Source organism: Acipenser ruthenus, chromosome 8, assembly GCF_902713425.1.
Source record: "Acipenser ruthenus chromosome 8, fAciRut3.2 maternal haplotype, whole genome shotgun sequence".
Lineage (NCBI taxonomy): Eukaryota > Metazoa > Chordata > Actinopteri > Acipenseriformes > Acipenseridae > Acipenser > Acipenser ruthenus.
Window position 1 is genome coordinate 15,120,677 of NC_081196.1, and position 12,278 is coordinate 15,132,954.

The window sequence follows — 12,278 nt, forward strand, 5'->3', positions numbered from 1 at the left end:
TGTCTCGATAAACAAGCCATGGATACTTTATCTCCCATTCAAAATTATAAGAACGTATTTTTCGTTTGCGTTTGTGTGCATTACTACTGCTTGCAACTGCTTCGGTCACTGTAGTACTTGTGCAGTCAGAAGTAGATGGCTGAGATGCAGATGAGCAATCTTCTTCATGAGAATCTCCTGAAGATGCTGACTGCTTAGCAAAAAAAAAAAAAAAACAAAACAAAAAAAAAATGTATGCTTAAAAAAATCTGTAAGGGCTTCCCTGTTAAACTAGTGCGGAAAACAACAAAAGCACAACGTTAAATTAGGCGACTGCAAAAGTGAAATGCGAGTTAAAAGTAGGATCGGGGATGAGCAATTCACGTAATTTGTCAGCTCTGTTTAAAATAAAATTAAAGGGACCAGAATTAGGCAAGATATGAAGGTAAAAGCAAAGGTTATTTTGCAATTAACAGCTTTTTCTGAGTTTAATTATGAAACAGAATCAGCTAAATTTGTCACCTGATTAAAAATAAAAAAAGCTGAAAACTTCAAGCCCTACTTATTGCTGCCACCTACAGGACTGGAGTGTACCTTAATCAATGCTGTTATATTGCAGAACAGTTTTTTTTTTTTTAAAAAACAAGTTTTTTACGGTCATTGCTGCAGTGTAATAGATTACCGCGAATATGAATACGGATGTCTGCGTCCCTTTCCATTCTGTGCATCCAGTGAACGCAAGACAAAATATTTTTTCTGTCCAATAGATTTATTTTGCGTCTAAGATGCAAAATTTGGCATTAACGCGACCTCTGGTACTTATGGCTAAAAAAAATAAATATGTATACCGGAAAGATCAGAGAAATGCAACACTAATTTTACCTTTTGAAATGCAACACTTTTTACCTGAAGTTTGACATAGTTGTCGTAGGAAATAAGTTGACCGGGAAATAAGTTGATCGTGCAAGCGCAGTAATGCAAAAGTAGGCAAAAGTAAGGCGGGGCAACAGTTTGATTAAAAGGGGAGGTTCACTGCATGGCTTTTTATTTTTTATCTGACCGTTTTTATTTGCAAGACTTTGTATGTTGGTGTGTGCTTATGCCACTGTCATTTCATATTAACTTTAAAATGTGTGATTGACGACTCTTTATATGGTAAACTGTTTTAAACCCCTGTCTTTCTATGTTTCTATAACGTCGTTGTCAATCAGATGTAGTTTATGTGTGATCGTGGAGATTTATTTATATATTAAATGATTTCACATGTCGAAGTGTTGTCAATCTTTAATGAAAATTAAAATGTTTCAGTAATACAATCTAATGACATGCTGCATCCATAATATTAGTAAGGTCGTAGTTTTACATTTTAATATTAGTATAGCTGTAACTTTACTACAGTTTAGACGTGGCAAAACGTAGGCCTAGTATCACTAAAAAAAAAAGTATACACAGTAAATTGTTTTGTCTGCATGTCTTAAGCATTAACATTTATTGTTACACATACAATTAGGTTTATTTAAAAAAGGTTCTAGGTTTAGGGTTGTGGTTTTTAAATAAGGATAGGGTGAATAAAATTAATCACAAATAGCCAGTCAAAGGTTTTTTTTTTAGAAAGGAATTGTGTCATGCACTCAGGTTTTAAAAAAAAAAAATCTCTCATGTTGTTTGCACAACATAAATGCCATATTCTTTGTAAACGTGACAATTGTATTCCCTGCAGTAATATATAGTATTACTAAGGGATACGATTTGTGAGGCAGAGAGATCATACAGTATATATGTGTGTATATACATGATTTTAAATTGTGATAAATCACTTTAGTTAAATATACTGTATCTCTTTCTCGTTATATGTCTTACATGGTTGTGCACTACAGGAATTTACCATTTTTAAAATCATGCTGATATACAGTAGCCTACATATACTTGGTTGGTATTGAACTACAGGTATTTACCATGGTTTAGCAAAGACGTTAATTCTTTAGTTTTTATCTAATTCAGGTATTGTTTCTTCCCAAACTTGTAATTGAAATGCATGCATGATGATAACTCTCCTGGTCGTTTTCTGTTCTAATTATACAAAGTATCTAGCGTCATACTGTAGAATATATCCAAACTACTTATTAATATAAATTATACTTACAAAATTCATTTTTAATTATTATTTTTTTTTGTTAGGCTAATATATCTGCTCTACAGCGATATCACATTCTCTTATCTAGCGTAATACTGTCGAAGACATCCGATCTACTCATTTATATAAATTATACTTACAAAATTCATTTAAAATTATTTATTGTTTGTTAATATATCCAATCAACTTATTTCCTGGGCTCGATCCACTTATTTCCTGGGCTCGGTCCACTTATTTCCTGGGCTCGATCCACTTATTTCCTGGGCTCGATCCACTTATTTCCTGGGCTCGATCTACTTATTTCCTGGGCTCGATCTACTTATTTCCTGGGCTCGATCCACTTATTTCCTGGGCTCGATCCACTTATTTCCTGGGCTCGATCCACTTATTTCCTGGACTCGATCCACTTATTTCCTGGACTCGATCCACTTATTTCCTGGACTCGATCCACTTATTTCCTGGGCTCGATCTACTTATTTCCTGGGCTCGATCTACTTATTTCCTGGGCTCGATCCACTTATTTCCTGGGCTTGATCCACTTATTTCCCAGCTTAAGCTCGTAGACATTAGAAACAATGCAAATTCTAGAGCTTGATCAACTTATTTCCCCAACAACTTATTTCCTAGGACACAGTAATTAAAATAAATGACATCATTTTGCTAACCCTTGTTGTTGCTAACTTAACATATCAAGAACTATTAAACAGAGCAGAGTACAGGTGGGAGTAGCAGCTCTCCCTTATCTTAGAAGGGAGCCTTGGTATTTAACTAAAACTGTCAATTAACTTTGAATGCTGGAGGAAACAGGCCTCTTTTCTGACTGAATGCCTCCCTGTGGTTATCCGGAAGAATCTTCCAATGGGAAAAGCCACAAGCGGTACCATAAACTCCATAAAGGATTATTGCTTAAAACAAACACATGAATATATACAAATTAAAAGCTCAAGCAGCTGGAATATAATTGTATTGAGAAAAAAAACAAGGATTTTACTTACCGGCTTCTTCTTTGCTCATCTTCGAAGACATCTGCAATCAAATAAGGGCACAGTTTGTGAAAAACAAAAACGATCCTTTGAAACACTGTTTTTTGTATTTATTAATTTGGTAAACTGGGTAAAACAATACAATGGGTATGAATGATCCCTGTTTCAGATATATGTAATCTTTGAAGACTGTCACTATACATTGTAAGCAATGAAAACAGAAATAACAATTCATATTGTTATACCACCATGTGCAATTTTATACCCTTTATCTGCAAAATAAGTGACTGTATTCCATACTGCATAAGCTCTGTGCGAAGGCTCCTGATTACAGCATTATAAATAGCCAACACTGCATATTTATGATAGTGTATTTATGTAATAGTCATTTTGAATTAATTTTCCCTTTTTTGCATTCTGTCTTACATGCTGAATGTTTCCACAGATCCACTCAGGTTATCTCTGTGGCCAGAAATTACATTACTGGCAAAACAGGCTTTCAGAATATGAGTCATCAACAATGTGATACACCTGAAAAAAAACTGTGTTGAAATTTGGGAGAGGGTTATGAATTAGGTGGTACAGATTGCATATTTTTAAATTGTTAAAACATGTCCTTAATACATTACTGATGGAAACCAGGTGGATGTGATACTATATATTTAATATTCATTTTAGTTACAGTGTGAGTCATAATGTACAGTATATACTGCAGTGCACATCGGTCCGTTCTGTCAACAGGTACAGATTATACTGAGCTTTTATATCTACAGGTGGAAATATGCTGGTGTAAAAGGTACAGAGTGGATACAAAATAATTTGCTATTACAATGTAGTATTACAAACACAGACTAAGGGTAGAGGTGAAACATAATTCATATGTAATTCAATCTAGCAAGATTTTTTTATTTAATGCATAAGCAAAAATGCTGTACTGTTTTGCTGACCACAGGCCACAGATCATCTGTCAATGTTCAGTTTCCTTTGTGGCATAGAGATAGATTTATTGTTTTGCTTAATAGATTTCTGTTGCACTGAAACCTAATGGATGGTTTCATGAATATGTTTTTGTTTAAATAATTTTATTAGGTATAGCTTCACTATTTATAACACAAGACTAAAAGAAATATTGGGCTCCGTTTTGGAAAATAAATGTGTGTCAGAGAGTAACAAATCCATTATACTAGTACAAAATGAGCAAACCTTCTCAGAACAATAATAAACATTTCCGGCAACTGATTTGTTTCCGTGTGGCTTTAAACAGTTACAATTATTGTATTCCTCTAAGCAAATTTGCATTTTCCTTTGTCCTTGCTTCATTGTTTGTTTTGAGTTTCACTGCCACAGTAATACAGAGCATTCACTTTAATTATTTCAGAGCTAGTAGGACTGTAATAGCCACGGTTTAATGCTCCATAAACTATTTTATTGCGTTAAATGCATTGCTCTTAAAACTATTGATTAGGAGTTTTGATTTGTCTGTCAATTTACCCACGTACAAAGAACTACCTTTGGGAAGCTGATAATTAATAGGAGTGTTTTGACAAGATGACATACCGCAGTCCCATGTATGTTATGCTGTACATGCCTGACACAACGTATGTCCCCCAATAATATCCAATTAAGAGTGACGCTAGGTCACTGTGAACTGCATGATCATTTCAATTTAAAATCATTTAGCTTCAATTTAAAATAATTTTGTTTCAATATATTAAAGTAATCTAGTTTCAATTTTAAATAATATTTGTACACAATGCAGAAGCATGATTTATTTTGTGTTACCGGTAGGCTATAGGCTAAAATAAAAATAAAGTGTGCTAGGTATTTTTGATTTTACTACTGTACTGTATACTGTATTTTTACATAAAGTGTGATCACTTTAAATTACCTTTGTGTATTTTTTTTACCACCAGAAATATTCTAACAAATGAGTATGAGTAATTAGCTTTGAACTTGCCATATTCGTTATGAATACCGGATTGAAGTTGTTACACGGCACAGCCCTAATAATTAGCAATCACCATGACTCAAGATGAAATAATCTTCCAATTATACTGCCCTTTTCATTAAATATTAACTTATACTTTATTATATCTGCCCTGTTAAATTATAGACATTCTATTTTTAACAGCATCTTCATCCTCCTCTTCTTGCTACAATATCATACTCATAAACATATATACTGTAATGTCCCTTTATCGAGATCTGGGGATAAACACAGAAAAGTTTAATGAATACCAAATGTTTGAAACATAAATAAAGCATGAGCTAAAATGATTGAATGAATATAATAATTCATAACATCTAAATGGTATATATGGTGAGATCACTGTATTTTATATCCTACTATTTGCTGTAAAAAGGTTTGAAAATGGCCTATACTATTAGGAATGTTTCTCAGCCATGACTGATGGTGGATTCCTGAAATTGTACCTAGATTTTTTTTTCCTCACTGAAACAGATATTTTATCAAATCGTATTGTTTTAGATATATGAAAAGGGTCTGTTTTAAGACAAGTTTTTGAAGAGTGTTCCTTTAGGTTAAACAGTGAAAAATGAGATTAACCTAATTAACCCTGTCCAAAACAGTTGGAAGGGGTTTCATGAACTGCAAACCTGATTTAAATAATCAAAATTAGTTTAAAAAAATAGTTTTTTTTTTTTTTTAAATAATTTAGTCGTCGCCAATTATTTTTACCCCGGTTTTCAACCCAATTTAGCATGCCCAATTACTCCGAAACGTGCTCCTTCCAAGCCGTCATTTTTCGCACTGCAGATCCACAGCAACGCCACCAGACCTATAGTGCCGGAGGACAACACAGATCTGGCGGCTCCGCTGCAGAGCCACAGGCGCCCTATCGGCCACAGGGGTCGCTGATGCGCGGTGAGCCGTGGATTCCCCTGCCGACCTAAGCCCTCCCTACCCGGGCAGCGCTCAGCCAATTGTGCGCCGCCCCCTAGGAACTCTCGGTCACGGTCAGCTGTGACATAGCCTGGATTCGAACCTGCGATCTCCAGGCTATAGGGCACATCTTGCGAGGAGCGCCTTTACTGGATGCGCCACTCGGGAGCCCTAAAAAAATAGTTTTAACAAAACATTCCTTAAACATTGTGTAAAGTTTTGTGGAGAGGGTCCATAGATTAAAAACAGCTATACATTTAATCACTATTTGTCAAAACATTTGTCTACATTCATTACTGTTTTTATTAATCAAGTAACCCCTCCCCCCACAGCTGCCATTTCTATTTTTGTAAAAATGATAAAGTGGTGAAATACCAGGCCAGATGCGTGACCATGACCCAACCAGGGATTTTCACCACCATCCACTAAATGTGTGAAGTGAATGCTTTACAAGTGCACCACGGCACGCCTGAGAGCAAAAGAGAGCTGTTTTTAAAGTCTTTTGGAAGTTAAACCTTTAAAAGAGTGCTAAAAGACGTGGTAGATAAAAGTCTGTATGCAAGGGTCCAAAGATCTCAGAAATGTGTGTGCTCCTCAGACGACTGTCATTTAACACTAGCGTCAGTAAAATGATATTGTTGCATACATAGAAAGGAATAACAAAGAGAGTTTCCATCCGCCATTACCAAATGAATGACAATCCAAGCAGTGCACTTGGCAGACAGCAGCGTGGTGGCTGCCGCTCTTTAACTCCTTACTGGAATGGTTTGGAATTTTATTATCGGAAAAAGTCACTCATTGTGAGATTACACACTGCTAGGTATTTTTGGCACAAAAAGGATCTGATTCCCTTAAATGAATTAATCTAAGTGACTCATCGCAGCAGCAGTTGTGATGCATGGTTCACCCCCAAGTCTCTGTAAGTCACTTTGGATAAAAACATCTTCTAATTGACTAAATAATAATAACAATAATAATAATAATAATAATAATAATAATAATAATAATAATAATACATTGAATCTTTTTTTAAATTGATTTAATTATGATTCAATCCAATTTCACCAAAAATACTGAAAATGAACCTGACAGATGCTTTGTATATGTATGTATACAAAGCTTTTGTTGTTTTATTTTAAGAACAAGATCAAATAGAACCTGAATTCACCCATCTGTTAGTATGTGAGCATATAAAGCACATTTGTTTAAAAAATTGACAATACCTGTATAACATGTGTATATGCTGTATATACAGCGTAATATCTTTTATACAACCCACATCTTTAGCTTAGGGGTCAAATTAATCAACCTTTACCTGCCATAATAAACCACCAATGGATTCTATTAGAGCATTTTACAGCACTGGAGATTCTCCCTGGACTGCATCAACCAATTATCAGTAGTATCGGGCTACCCCTAAAAACAGGTAGCCAATGCAATCCAAGGGGATTCCTTGGTGCTGTATAATTATCTTATAAAATCCAGGGGTGGCTTAACCTAGTGTATGTGGCCCTTTATCTGCTGTATCACACTAGGGGCAGCAGTGTGGAGTAGTGGTTAGGGCTCTGGACTCTTGACCGGATGGTCGTGGGTTCAATCCCAGGTGGGGGACACTGCTGCTGTATCCTTGAGCAAGGTACTTTACCTAGATTGCTCCAGTAAAAACCCCACTGTATAAATGGGTAATTGTATGTAAAAATAATGTGTAAAAAAATTATGTAATTGTATGTAAAAATAATGTGATATCTTGTAACAATTGTAAATCGCCCTGGATAAGGGCGTCTGCTAAGAAATAAATAATAATAATAATCTACAACCAGAGTGAGTTAGCATCTAAAGTCTGACGCAGGATTAGCAGTTGGCTTTACTCAATGGCTGTGGGATTAGATTTGACAGCCAACCCAATTATATATGGCACAGGAGTTAATCTCCTTTTAATGTTGTAGTGACTCTACCGAGTCTTCAGTGATAATAGACAGACTTCAGTGATAGTTACAAAGACTGGAATATGGAAAGTTGAAGGATTTGATATTAAACATAATATTGTACATATTATATTCATCAAAAGATTTACTCAATATAGCCACTCCTGAAACTAATATATCCAGTAAAATATAATTCAGTACAAGGTATCCTATTTTTGTGCTTTTTCATACAACACTCGAGGTTGTGGGCCAGTCGAAGCACAGATAGACATTCACCCAGCAAGAATATCCATGTATCATTTAGAGTTACTTTGTACAGTTTAAACATGGTTGATATAGTATTGACACTGCAGGGCATTATAGAAATGTTACCAAAAATTTGTAAGAAATAATATGTTTTGTGGGGCGCATAAGGTTATATTTACAAAAAGCCTCCACATTTACACATCATTTCTTCAAGTACTCAGCCCAGACAGACCAGGCTAAGAGTTAAGCATTAGTATATATAAGAACCCCCCTTTACATTTGTCCTTATCTAAGCTTTTTTTTATATGGAATTGACATCACTTAGGAGATTATATAACAAGAAAAACATCACTAAACTGCTGCAGCACATAGTGAGCATTGCCTTTGAGTTTTCAATGGTTTAAAAAAAAAAAAGCTTGAGAAAATAAGCTGGTTTACAAATTGAGCACAACTCTATTGTGCCACATCAGCGCAGGACCTGCCCACTCCAGATGGAGAGCACGCTTTACATCACATGACCAGCTGTTTTTGCCACTGCCGCAATGCAGAAAACATATTAATGCTTTTCCCGGCAGCCCATGACCTTCATAGCCAACTATGAAGGTTTTTTTTTTAACAGATGCCAGGTCATTTCAGGTAAACTAAAGCACAGCACCACATGCTTTAATGCAGCAGGCACTGCAGCATTTTGTGAACAATAACAGAGCAACCCTTTACTTGACAAAGCAATTTTAATGTCAGCTTTATGTGAAGGTCCTGTAATAGATAAAGGTATTAAAGGTGGGGTGCACTGGTAGACCCACGTGCACTGTTAGAGATGCTGGTTTTCATAACCTTGATGCCAAATTGTTCTATGTTAAAGTGTCACTATTTATAACTGCCTATGAGAGATTTAGAGAATCCAGCTTTTGGATTAAGGGGAGTATTGGACTGAAGAGGTTGGTCGGTGCATAATTATTCATTCGTCATTTAGTAGACGCTTTTATCCAAAGCGACTTAGAGACTAGGGGGTTTATTATGCATCAACAACTGCAGCAGAGTCATTTACAATATGACTTCAGTTTTACTTCTCGTCCGAAGGACGGAGCACAAGGAGGTTAAGTGACTTGCTCAGGATCACACACTATACTAATTGCTTTAGGATACAGCTGGGGCTCTACTGACGCTGGACTGCATAACACACCACGTTCTTCTATATTTGAATCTCAGTGACGTAAATTAAAAGACGTTGTCAGTTGGTGACATTGACAATGAAACTATCCTTATAAAGCAAAATGTAAATGTGGGTAATGATGCACAAGATGCCAATGTGCCTGGGATCCTGCGTGCAGTGATGTTAATAATATAACATGACACAGCTTCAGGCTCATAAGTGATACAGATGACATTTAAAAAGTATTGTAGGAAAATGTGGAGATGAGCACACTGAAAATACATTGTCAGTAAAATCGATTGTCAGTAAAAAAAATTGTCAGTAAAAATGTTAGTGGAGGAGGTCATTTAAAAATGCATTGATGAATTGTTTTTTCCTTTGAAAGATATATTTTTAATACAGTCATTTATAAATTCTGTTTTATGAACCAATACAAACATTTCACCACTGAATACGTTTCAAGCAGTGTTTGTTTGAATATTCAAATAATTGTTGCAGAACTAAGTTATGTTAACAAAAGGACAGTTAATAGTAATAACTTGCAAGTATCTTATGTTGCAATACTCTGTGTAAATTAAAGAAGAAATATGATTTAGTAACTCTTTATAACAACTGTAATTAAAGTCGATAGTTGCTGCATTTTGTGACCTCAAGATGTCAATTTAAATAGTTACAATGTGCTGAATAGATAAACAGGTAAATGTGTTTAACAGAAGTTAATGTAGTATTTCCATGTTATTTGTTAGATTTCTTTTTGCATGGGACAAATAATGTATGACAGCTGAAGCAGATATTACACATTCAGTTTTCTAATTCCTATTTTTAAAAGTTCAAATTTTTTCTACCAAAAGAAGGTAACTGTTAGTGTGTTTACGTTACTGTATTAAAATGCAAGGTGTGACATATCAGCTTAAAAGCTAAAAGCACTTCTAACCCCACCACTAACCTTAGTGCAGCAGACTGTCAGATTACTGCTTTGTGTTCCACCTAATAAATACAGGAGGCACTCACATTTTAGGATCATTATAGTTGCAACCAGTAAACTATTTGGTGTCTGGCTAAAGTGCCTTCTGGAAATAACTTCAATAAAGCACTACTGAACAGTTCAACGCATGGTGCTTGACTCAGAGGTTGGTGCCCAGTCACGGCCATGCAATAAAAGAAATACAAAGGAGGCACTCATTTATTATCTTTCTTAGTTTTCAAGATGTAGTAAGTGCCCACTGACTGTTCTGTTTTCACCACCTTCTTGGGTTAATAGGAAAATCAGTAATTCAGCAAGGTATTACAACACAATAGCATGTGGATTAGCAATACTGACAGACACAAAGTGATGGGTTCTTATCACTGGTCAACATTACCAACAATACAAGGTGGTGAGCTATCTTTACCAATACCTTTTATTGCCATTTATCAACAGCTGTCATTGTAACCAAATACAGACTGTTGGTTGTTTTTGCAACACCCACATGGATAGTCAGGGGTTAAAAACAGACTATCACATCTCTATCGTTCTTTTTTGTTTTGCCTCTCACAAGTTAAGTTTATAGTATCCAACTAATAATAAAGGTTCAGAGATTAGCCTTAATAGTTCATAACACAGGCACCAGGCACAAGTGTGTCTTGTCCAAGGTTGAAGGTTTCTGTAATTTGGGCTACTGTAACATGTCCTGCTGGTTTTCTGCAAATGTTGCCATTCCAGGAACACCCGAGACAGTCTTTAGGGTCGTTTTGGTTAATGCATTCTGGATTTGAAGATATCCATTATTGCTCCCTTTGTGACTGAGGTCATGATGCTTTCCTATGAAGTTGTGTAATACTTGCCCATAACTCTAACAGAACTTAGACTAGGCAGTTTATCATTTCTGCTTACAGTCTCCTAGTTTTGTGACTAGTCAGTGTAGAACAGGTGGGCCACAGTGTCTTCAGGCTTTTAGTTCCACCCGATCGCTCATTACTTAATTGGTCTAATTATTTGATTAATTGGACACATTTAACACTTCTTTCCAGGCCTCAAAATGTTTCACAGGTAGTGTACCTTGAATCAAGTGCAGTTTTCAAATCTTTAACTGTAAAACACCTTGAAAAAATGTAAAATATGTCCAATTGAACAAATAATTAGATCAATGAAGTTAATTGAGAGCTTGTTGGAATGAAAACCAGAAGACTCTGCGGCCCTCGAGAACTGGAGCCTGACACCCCTGGAGTAGAATGTGGTGATATTTTGCCAACATATGTACATGCATTTATTCATTTTAACCCACTTGTATTAGTGCTCTGCAACACTGGTGTTTCAAAGCAAGTTTCAAAGGCTTTCTCATTTACAATTGTGCCTCAGTAAACACAAACCCACACAGTAAGCCAAAAGGATGAAATGTAGCTTGTGGTTTTGAAGCTTGAACAAACAGCACTACTAGTTAATAATTAATCAGGTAAATTGACCCCTATAAAGGGAAACGCAGAGGGGGAATATTAGCTGTTCAGTTGCCAGGAATGCACCCTCCTCTCATTAGGACCATTAGAGTAAAGCAAACATTTGTTTTTATAGGGAAGAGCAGGGATAATGTGGCAGGCTTTTCTACTGAAGTTAATTACATGAGACAACATCTGAATGTCCACTCTGCTGTTCCAGACAGAGGGATTCTGGACAACAGAACGTCAGTTCGCATAGTGAGCCACGTTAGCTTGGAATACCAGAGAGCTGTGCAGCGTCCAGTGAGGACTGCACTAGACATACCTCAACAGGCATTTCTGTGCCTTACAAGATTTGTGCATCTGTCTGTATTATTCATTCTCATGTCAGTTTGAATTGTACATTTTCTGGTTGCTATTGTATCAAATGTTGGTAAAATTATCCCCCATTTGTTTTTCTGGCACATTCATACAGAACATGTTTCCCATCATTTGAGTTTTGCAAACTTTACATCAACACTACAACTTTACGTATACACTCAGT

General features: G+C 35.9%; 1 protein-coding gene across 2 annotated transcripts in view; it reads right to left on the minus strand.

Moving 5' to 3' along the window:
• Positions 1-12,278, minus strand: part of LOC117407524 (stAR-related lipid transfer protein 13-like) — a 145,603-nt gene that overhangs the window by 87,526 nt on the left and 45,799 nt on the right. For both annotated transcript variants that reach the window (XM_059029597.1, XM_059029598.1), the window contains one exon: positions 3,109-3,139. In XM_059029597.1, coding sequence (XP_058885580.1) covers positions 3,109-3,139 — 31 coding nt within the window. The remainder of the gene's footprint in view (positions 1-3,108; positions 3,140-12,278) is intronic.